Raw genomic sequence first — 11,374 nt, forward strand, 5'->3', positions numbered from 1 at the left:
TCATTATTTTAGAAGAATTATGCAATGAGCTATAAGATCATGGAAAAATTTATCATCACAAAAGCTAGTTCATATGATGGGAGAACCGAAAATCTTATGTTATAAGATTTTTTTTTTCGGCGTTGACCTCGACATGAGATTTTTTTAGATATTAGTCCCACAAAATTTATAGACTTATACAAAAATACTATTTCTACATTAAAATCAACCACTAAAATCAGTTATCAATGTATTTGTGTATAAATACATGTGTAGTTTAATTTATTTTCAATGTGTATTTATATTTCAACATATATTTTATTCTGGTAGTTAACTTTGGTGACTAATTTTGATATACACCTAATATAACTCAAACTTATAATATAATATTTCTTTAAGAGTAGCCGGCATCGCGAAGACTCCACTCGACAAAATTTTACTCATCAGCAGCATTTCACTCGATCTTTTGTTGGTCAGAACTCTTTAAGCCGGCTCTCAATGAAAACACCAATATAATCAGCTACAAAATTTAAAAAAATTATCACCACAAAAGCTATAGTTTATATTGTGAGAGAGTTCAAGATTTTATAAAGTTTTTTTCAAGTGTTTGTTTTCGATATAAAACTCTTATTTAGGTGTTAGTCTCATGAGACTCATAACAAATTACAAAGCATAACATGATTGAAGATTCATCAAAATGAATAATAATATCATATGACCAACAAAATTTATTATTTTTAGTAATATTTAGTCAATTTTAAATTTTAAAAAATAAATTTTTAACTTTAAATTTTAAATTTTAATAATATAAAAGTAAAGTATTGGTTCAAAATATTTATTAATAATGATAAAGTATTTGTCCCACACTTCCAATATTTCACTTTGCATAATATGTGTGATGCAGTAGTAGTATAGTCTTGAGTATAAATTTCATTTTTCAATGCAAACAAGAAAGAAAAAAGAAAAAAAAATGACAAGTTAAACCACATATATATTACCTGCATGCATTTAATTGAAAAGCTGTGAAATAATAATGATTTCATATTTTCATACTAACTTATGCATCTCTTATTTAATTATTTAATGTATATACCACAATTAGAACTTAGAAGAATGATAAGCTCTTTCTTATGATGATGATGATGATGATGATTAGAGTACGATTAAATTGAAGATTTATCAAAATATGATGAATTCAAACAAATAACACATCACCATCTGTATGTTTACTTTATACAACTATATATCGATCTCAGAACTTCAACACCAACATGAAGGAATCTGTGAAATAGTGAGTTGAACGAAAAAAAAAGCATCTCTTAGATATCTCAGATTTAACAAAAAAGAATTAAGGATCTTTTTAATTTTCTTTAATTGCTTTATCAAATGTAATTTTTTTATTTAATATTTTTTTCATATATTTTCCTTTAGTGTCACTTAAAAAAATATAAATAAAGTACTAATATACTATTTGGTAATTTATTGTCAATAATAATTAATTATTATATTTTAATTATAATTAATATTGATATGTATAAGAAGATATATTTACAAAGATACTTTTATTAGACATAATCATAAAAAAATATTTTTATTAGATGCATTTATAAAGACACTTTTATTAAATATAGTTATAAACAAGAGTTGATAGAAGTTGGTAGAATTTTTATTAATTACGTAACGAAATTACCTAAAAAATATATAGTAAAAAATTATATTTGATCAAATTATTAAAAAAAATTGAGAACCCCTTCCCCCCTTTTCTCCTAAAAGCCAAGATAGAACGTCCAAAGGTACCTTATTACGTCTTTATGACATGACCCAACGGTTATGGCAAGATCTTGATATTGTTGATCAAACCAAAGGGCGCCCCTGTTTGAACAGTGCTATTTGCCTTTTGCTATTTGGAAGAGTCATTTAATTTTAGGAAGAATTTTAAGTTTACCAATAATTTTAACGGTTAATTTTAGTTATAAAAATTATATATAATATATATTAATTAAAATTAATAATTAAAACTATTAGAATATTAATATTTTGGATACATTTAAATTTTTTTAATTTTATATATATGAAAATCCAATTAGGATAAGGTTATGATATACCTGTCTGTCTTCCATTGAAAGAAGATGAATGGTCACAGATGATTTTATGTTGCTTCTTGTCCCATTCAAGAAAAATTGGAATATCATCATTGTTGATGTGCTCTTTTTTGTTCGGTTGATTGTTTGCGGTATTCTCTAACTTAATAAATAAAGAACTAATTTATCGCGAATTAAAATTTTATTTAAAAGTTTGTCATTAGTCAATAAATTATTACATGTACAAAGTAAAATTCGAACCCCATGTTTAATCAAACAAGTGAGCTGATTATTCAAACTGAAATATGAAAATTTTACTGAATTGTTATATTTACTTATCAGATACGAAGTTTATGAATATTTGTTTAATATGTGTTTTTTTATCTAATTATATTTTAATAAAAAATAAAAAATAGCTTTTAAACACATTTAAATTGGTTAATTTTATTTTTAATATATTTTTAAAATAAGTTTAAAAATAGTATATATTATTATTTATTAAATAAAAAATTTTAAATATTTATATAATTAAAAATAATTATATAATTAATTTATATTTAAATATTAAAAAAATTAAAATATTATTATAATTTATCTAAAAAATACTTTATACTTTAATAATTAATTTATATTTATATATATCATATCATCATATCTTATAAAAATAAAAAATACATATCATATCGTATCCTATATTAATATCCGTACATCATAGCTAATAAAAAAAATACAATAAATATGAAAATAGAAACTACTGTTACGGTTAGTGAACACAACTAAATTTTATTTCATTAATACATCTGGTAATTCTTCAAATTTTATTCATGTAATTTAAAATATAAAAACATTATTTACACATTAAAAATTGATCACTAAATTAATTATTATATATTTATATATTTATTTTTATGTTATTTTATATGATTTTAATGTATATTTTATATAAATAATTAATTTAATAATTGAATTCTGTTGGATATGTAACATAATTATTTTAAATATATATTATTCATGGCATGTTTTTATCTAGCTAGAGTTATATTAAAAGAATAATTATTTGTGCTTCTTTTATTATACCAATTATAAATTTTATGTCTACTAATACTGTATGAATTATAACTTAAATTTTTATGTGTTCGTCATCATAACGTTATCACAGCATTAATACTATCTAGAATAACAACTAACCAACGGATGAAATCTATGCAAGAAGTGTTTTATATCTAAACGAATTATAAATACATCTGGTTTTATTTATATTTTAATATATTTTATATTGATAGATAACTTTCACAATTAATTTTAATTTATACGTAACAAGATAGTTGATTATTAATTATATCATCAACTTCTATGTATGTTGTATATGCTCATATACAGAAAGAAAATGAAAGCATACAGGATAGATAATATGTTAAAAAAAATCACAAAATATATTGTTACTCTCTCTTGATTATCTCTTTATATTTTAAATGTGTAGGAGAGTAATAATCACCATTTTTATTACCAAATTCTACAAATAGTAGGTGAGAATTCAAATACATAACGAAAGTGTACATAAAATACAGAGAATACTTACTATAAAGAAAGGAAAAAAAGGGATCCATGTTAATTTTTTCTTAAACTCTATTTCTATACTGTTAAAATATAATGTATATTGTTAGAAATAAAGACTAAATTGAAAAAAGAATTGATGTATTATTGAATGTATTCAAGTTGTCTGAAATAATATAATATAAAAAAATATTTATAGGTATTAAGAGAATCGTAATAATAAATACATAATATCTTATAATAAATATTCAAATATGCTAAATAATACTAATTGATCTTAATTATATTCTAACATCCCCCTTCAAACCTTCAAACTCAAGTAACAACTTAAGTTTGAACTTATTTAAAACAATGAAATAAAGATAAAAAAAATTGCATAAACTAATAGAACGGATGCAGACGGAACTGTTGAAAAGAAGCGCAGATGGAACTGTCGCTTGTCTAAAGGAAGTACAGACGATACTGTCGCTATCTAAAAGAAGCATGGAACTGCTAAAAGAGAGCGAAAACTATATGATTTCTCCATGAGAATAGATAACAGCGGACAACACCATCATTCGACTCGAAAAGACACAAGACGGAGAGAATAATAAGCTAGTCGGTGAGGTGAAAAAACATCAAAGAAGTGACAAGAGACAAGAAAAATGGAATAGAGAAAAAGTGTGAAAAATAAGCTGATTTCACAAATATATATATATATATATATCCTTTTCAAAGGAGATATCATTGCTCTGATACTATGTTAAAAATAAGATACTAAACTAAAGAAAGGATTTAATTTGTGTATTATTGAGTGTATTCAAGTTATTAAAAATAATACAATATAAATGATATTTATAGATGTTAAGAGAATCGTAATAATAGATATGTAATATCCTATAATAAATATTTAAATATGCTAAATAATACTAATTGATCTTAATTATATTCTAATATATATGAGATAAAGTATCCACTTAGGTCTTAGATAGTATTGTCTTTTTATGTCTTACAATAACGCGGATGAATATACTTAACTTCGAGTTAAGCCTCAAAATGGTCTCTAAACTTGCACTCGAGTCTCAAAGTAATTACTGAAGTTAATAATTACTCAAATTCGTCCCCAAACTTGTACTCCTGGACTCATACTAGTCCCTAAAACGTTTTTCGTTCATCGGAACACTAAAAATGACATCATTTTATATTTATTTAAAAAAAAATACACTAAAAATTATATTTATGTCTAATTAAAAATTAATATAATTAATTCGTTATTTTTAAAGACGAATTTAGTTAAAAAAAAGTTTAAAAACATTCAAAAAATATTCCATCTTTCAGCAACTAGTTTCACTATTAATTCTGAAAGTATTTATTATGATTCTTAGATTTTTGTCGTGTTGGATGAGCACCCTCATGTCCTGGCCCCCTTCCCCTCGTTTGTTTCTCTTTTCTCCTCTTTTTTCCCCATAAAAAGGCCTTCCCCATTACTGAGCAGTCAGCAGGGAGTACCCTATCTGCCATTATACAAACCTTGCTTGCTACATACATCATGAGCTATAGGAACCCTCCCACTAATACATGCTCTCTCCGGCAGCGGCACCATGCGCTATAGGGGCACGCGTCTGAGGAGTGGCAAGTGGGTGTCGGAGATAAGGTTGCCACGTACCACGAAGCGCATTTGGCTAGGGACATACCCCACACCTGAGATGGCTGCTGCTGCTTACGATACTGCCACTCTTGCATTGAGGGGCCCCGAAGCCCATCTCATACTCTCTTATCCTATTCCTGCTTCCTTCTCCGATTCTGATTCTGATATTCGCGATGCTGCTGCCGTCGCCGCCTCCATCGTCGCAGCTCCTCCTGCTCAGCAAGTAGGGGATTATTTTGATGAGGATGAGGTGTTGAATATGCCGAGTGTAATCGAAGACATGGACAGGGGACTACTGATTAGCCCACCCAGGATCCCTTCTTTCTCCGACGATGACTACTTCCCCCTCGACCACACCCACTTTTATTCAGATATCTATACCCTTTGGTAATTATTCCACTTTCATGGTGCACTTTTTCAGGTGAAATATGTTGGGAGTGACTGCTACTTTCTATCCAAAGAAGCTAATCATTTTAAGATTTGGGCCTAAAGAGATTATCAGGCTTGCTTTGCTTTCTATATATCACGGATGCGGACCTTTTAATTTTGTTCTCCCTTTTCTCATCCCTAAGCTTCTGATCTGTTTAATATGTATAGTATTATGTCATTGGGTGAATGAAACTACCTCTTCTGCGTGCTATCTATTAGTCCATCATCAATTTCTGTAATATTTATAGACAGCTTTATTTGGTATTTCTTGTGTTATATCTTTTATCTACCAGTTTTTGCATGCTTACAATGTTAAGTATTCTACTTATTCAAGGCTCCTCATAAATTCACCTGTTGCAACCTAGGCATCCGCACACCTACACATAGAAATAGAAAAATATAGGGATAAGTACTTCTTTCGTCCCCAATGTCTAGGGTCAAAATCAAAATCGTCCCCAACCTTTTTTTTTATTAAAATCATCCTCAACGTTCAAAAACGCTTTAAAATCATCATTTTCCGAATTTTTCGACCAAAATACCCTCATCATCATCATTCTTGTCACGGCCCAAAATGAGCCATGATCGGCGCTCAGGAAATAATCCCCAAGCAAGCCTAACCGACTCAAATATAAGTTGAATAAGAAAATTACAAATATTTTAAATAAATTTACAATGTCTAAAATAAATAATTACATATTTTTAACAAACAAAAAAATAAAATAAATATGGGTGGATCCTGCCTGTGACATATGGAGCAGATGACGTCTAAGAACTCAACAACGAATAGATACCCATTGCAGATCATTACTCTTGAATAGAAAGACTCACATAATCAAATATTTATTCCTGAAAAATATTTTTAGAAAAACGGAGTGAGTTTTGCAACCCAGTGACTAGACAGTACATCTATAATTCACATGAGACCATATAAATATAATTTTAGTTAGAAGATAATAATTTATATAAATAAGTGAATCAATAAGGGAGTTCTCATACAGAAATCAAATCAAAAGTCCACACTTGGGCGGCTCCACCTCTATGGGTAGCCCTTTCCTCTTGTGTGTCCTAACGGAATATCAGATCTAACGTGTGGCCTACACGTTAGGCTAGCAACACCCCTGCTAGCTGGAGTCTGAGTCAGATGCATCTAAGTTAACGTCATAACCGCCGTTAACTACGGTTTTCTAATACGAGCCTCCCAAACCAATTCAAAACATATAGTTTCAAATACAATAATTCTTTAATCTCTCAAATATATAAGGTATCGAATCAAATCAATCAGATAATACTTTTTTATCAGAAATATTTTCAAATCATACTTTTTCAATCATAGAAACATATTTCATAATTTCAAAGTCAATAAGTACTAACAAATACTTCAATGCTTCAAAAGTATATATTCGAGTAAAATCAAATGTTCTAAAATAATATAAAACTTCATCAAATATATATATAGTCTCATGTAAAATTTCTAAGATATGAACTTCATAAAAATATTTTTTTCAATTATAATAAATTAGTTATTTTAATCAAATCAAAGTTCTTCAACAATAGTTTTATAAATGTAATTAGAAACTCAGAATAGCATAAACCAACAAAATTAACGGTTATAAATGTAAAGCCTACTCACAAATTGGTCCCAAGGGACCGAAGAAACCAAACCAGAGTGCCAAGGAAGGTTGAAGTAGAACGGAATGAAAGAGCACGAAATTTGGACCGAGGTAGTAGCAACAACTTCGATTTCTCACTGCAGCAACCTCAACAACAGCCCTAGTATCAATAACATAGAGCAACCCCAATAACAATGGTAGCGAATCTAATAGCCTACGGTGGTTTAAAACTAAGCAAAGATAAAAGGGACAGCAAACATGATAGGATAGAGTCAATAATAGAGCTTTATGGCAAGACAAGGTAGAACAAGTTTAGTCTTACCAAAGGAAATAAGAGGATGGAGCATCAGCAGCTCCGGTGACCCCCCACCGGCAAGGACAGAACAGGCAGAAGCAAAGCTGAGCTAGGGCAAACTTGCAGAGGTTCCAACAGCGGCTTCCGGTGACGTCAGCGCGATCCCCGGTGACCAGAGGCACGGTGGCGCAGCTTGCGACAACGGCGGAGGCGTACCAGCTCCCCCTCCTCGCGAGACTCTCCTCTCTCTAGCCATTGTGTTTCTCTCTCTCTGAGAGCTCCTCTCTCTCTCTTCGAAGCCCCATACCTGCAGCCGCGACAGCAACAACGAAGCTCCCCTTCCAGCGGTAGGGACGGTCTCCAGGGACAGCACCTCCTCTCTCGCGCATCTTCCTTTCTCCTTCCCCCATTCCCTGTTTCGAACTCCTTCTCCCTCTCCCTACCTGATCCGCAGCAACGACGGCGACGTCCAGCCTCACCGGTGTCACCCCCTTCTCTCCCTCTTCTTCCTTTCTTCTCCCTCTCTGTTTTCTCTCGCTATTTTTCTTTCTTTCATTCTCAGCAGGGTATGTGTGTGTGTTAGGAGAGGGTTAGGGTTTAGAAAAGGGGTAAAGGGTAGTTTAGGTATTTTGATAAAATTAAAGGGTATATGTAAAATGTTTCAAAATATCTTGAGATGTTACATTCTACTCCCCTAAAAAAAAATTTTCGCCCTCGAAAATTGATACTGTATGAAAAATGTTAAATGGTTTTAGCCCTTTTTCCAAACATGAGAAAGAAGTATAATGGGGTGCAAAAATTACAGCATAGGTGTGTGTTAAAATGATGCGGTTGACATTTACGCCCTCTTGTTCTCTTGATAAGTCAAACACACATGGCGCTTTTCACTTTGTCCATCACTCCCAAAGTACATTCTAAAGTCAAACGTCAACACTAACTTTTCAACTTGTACCAAAATCTCCTTAACTTCCTCCTCGAAATACTCTTAATTCATAATCTTCTTGACGTCGCGATGTCCTAAAACTAACGTATTGCTCGCTGTATCTAGAGATTACATGTTAACCAATAGAATCTCGAGTTTACTCAAAGGAATACAAAACTTAGGAAGAGAAGAACAAGCATCTCAGATGCTGTTCGCAGGAATTCGAAAGGATGTGTAAGATCGCAATAATTAAACAAGGATGTACAGAAACAATGAAATGTGTCAAAAGAGAGTTAAGCCACATATTAACAAGGAAATTTGAATCGAGGGACTTCGATGGAAGCAATAAAAGGGAAGATGGAGTATTAGGTCGGAACAAGTTCAAAATGAATAAAAGAAGTACAAAGCTCACAAGAGATGGCCACTAAAGTCGATGACAATGTTCACAAGGATTTAAAAGAAAGATTAGAAACACAATCAAATAAGACATCCATCAACAATGAATAAAACTAAGAGAATTATTTCACATCCTCAAGGAAAAATATGAGACGAACATTTCAAAAGAAATAATAAAAGCATAAAGTTATCACGTCACACAAATTCAAGTTGAAACAAAAAGATTCAAGGTTTATGAATTTAAGATTAATAGCAATCAAGGGCAAGGGTTTTTTTTTTTTTTTTTCAAGAACCTTGGGGGATACTAGATGCACAATCAAGCGAGGATATGCATTAGTAAAAAGACAAAATCAACAACAGAGAAAGCAAGCAAAACATAAATTAAAATAAGATAACACATTCTGGAATAGACAACTTAACAGTCATAAAATAAAAAAATAGTAACTATCACAAAGTCGGCATGCTTCTTTTCCCTTTCTATAGAAATCTTCGACTAAGTACCTTTGGGATTATTAGTTTATTACCATGACTTTGGACCTTAAATAATTACATCAATATAAAATTTGATATCTCCTAACTCAAAATAGTAGAAAGTTATGTAATACATGGCAAGAAATGTAATTGATCTCCTTGTTGTCCCTTAAGCAAGAATTTACATATACATTTAGGTATTTAACTCCTTATGATCGCTGTTGGTAAAATACAGTCATGTGATTTCTTATAATCATGCAGCTAGACTTAGTATGAAGTTCTAAATAAATTCACAAATAAAATACTGATAATAATAAAACTAAACTTTGAAGTACTGCCAATTAATATACTAAAATCAGTTAAAATAACTATTTTTTTTTTAAAATATAATCCAACACATAGTAAAAGAATTTTAGAAAATTGGTATGAGGTCATATTTTTTATAAAGATAAAACACCAAAAAGAAAATTCACCTTCATAAATAGTCAAGTGAACTTAAAGCTCATAAACTTAGGACAAACTCAAATACATATATTAAATCTAAATATTTGAAAATATATCTCCCAAATCCTTGTCGTATCTTGGAAAATATATAAAGAAAAAAAAAATTTTTTTTTTTGGTATATACGGAGCCTTTCACAAATTTCCAACCCAGAAGTGAGACTAAGAAACCCAAAAATAACCATTACATACAAATCAAGAAACTCAACAGTCCAATCACCAAAGAAATTGACTTGCTTGTTACTTATAAAATCTCAATGATCTCTATTAATATTAGTCATATAACCACATTTTGGGTTCAATCATAGTAGAAATCCATTTATCACTTTTTTCTTCATATATATTATTGTCTTGAGTGCACATGTATACAAATTGTAAGCTTGTAGCTTTCTAAGAAACATTTAGCTCATGTTATATTTTATTATCTTATTATCAAAATATAAGAAAAATCAATCAAAATTACAAAATTAATATTTAGTATACTATAATAAAATTAATGTAAAATATCAGTTAGATTATCAAAATCAAAGTACAAGATCTGGCAAGACAAACTGGAAAGGATGCAATTTCAGTGTATTAGAAAGTATAAGAGATTTATTGGCAACTCTCTACTTTAGGTCAAACGTTCTTGTATTTTCTGTCACAAGAATAGCATTTAAGTATATACACAAAATACAAAAACCAAAAAGCAACTATATCACATGAATGGCAAGAGAAATGACAAGTGTGGTACGTGTCAATGTCTTTGTTGTAAGAATTAATAAGAAGAAAAGAATTTTTTTTTTTTTGGAAAAGATTACACCAATTAATTCATGGTGATAAAAAAAATCATAAAAAAAGTAGCATTGTCCCATGCACTCCATTAATATAACACTTAACAATAAAACTCCCAACATATGCAACAATTCAAGGTTCAAACCAGAACATGATTAACTTGCACAAGGTAAAGTAACTTGAAGCAAAATGCTTTTTTTTTTTTTTTGGATTATAAATTTAAAACAAGAAACAACTGAAAATCAGTAAACAGATTAGGAACTTGTAAGTAAAGGGTCTTCAATAAAAATCCAAACAAGCAAAGCATTGCAGAAGTGCGAGAGTAAAACTTGCATTGATTAAAAGTTTAAAACAAAGATCTATAAAGGAAAGAATCTTAAACATTCAAAGCACTTTCCCATAAAATAAATAATGTTACAGTATTCAAAAATCAAACAAATAAAATGCATAAAAAGAGAGAACTAACCAACAAGTATAAGTTTAAAACTTTTGAAAGGTATTGAACACAATGCTCAATTCGGGTGTTGAAAAACAACAAAGAATTTTAGATTTCAGAACATGATTGAAAAACAAATTTAGGAGGAAAGAAAGACCTTCTTCAAAATTCAATACAATATTCAATACACAATAAACTAAACTGGTTTGAGTTATTTTTCACAGCAAGATAAGAGTATTAATCCAAAGCAGCATCAACCAGTAGGAAAACAAAAAGAAAAAGAAAAAGAAAGCACGGGT

At 29.8% G+C, this 11,374-nt stretch overlaps 1 protein-coding gene across 1 annotated transcript; it reads left to right on the forward strand.

Moving 5' to 3' along the window:
* Positions 1-5,044: 5,044 nt before the first annotated feature.
* LOC107612168 (ethylene-responsive transcription factor ERF026) lies at positions 5,045-5,914 on the forward strand. Its single transcript, XM_016313985.3, has one exon. It carries the CDS (start codon positions 5,195-5,197, stop codon positions 5,630-5,632), a length of 438 nt encoding a protein of 145 aa, XP_016169471.1. The 5' UTR covers positions 5,045-5,194; the 3' UTR covers positions 5,633-5,914.
* The last annotated feature ends 5,460 nt before the right edge of the window (positions 5,915-11,374 follow it).

Source organism: Arachis ipaensis, chromosome B8 (assembly GCF_059453495.1).
Source record: "Arachis ipaensis isolate K30076 ecotype BB chromosome B8, ASM5945349v1, whole genome shotgun sequence".
NCBI lineage: Eukaryota > Viridiplantae > Streptophyta > Magnoliopsida > Fabales > Fabaceae > Arachis > Arachis ipaensis.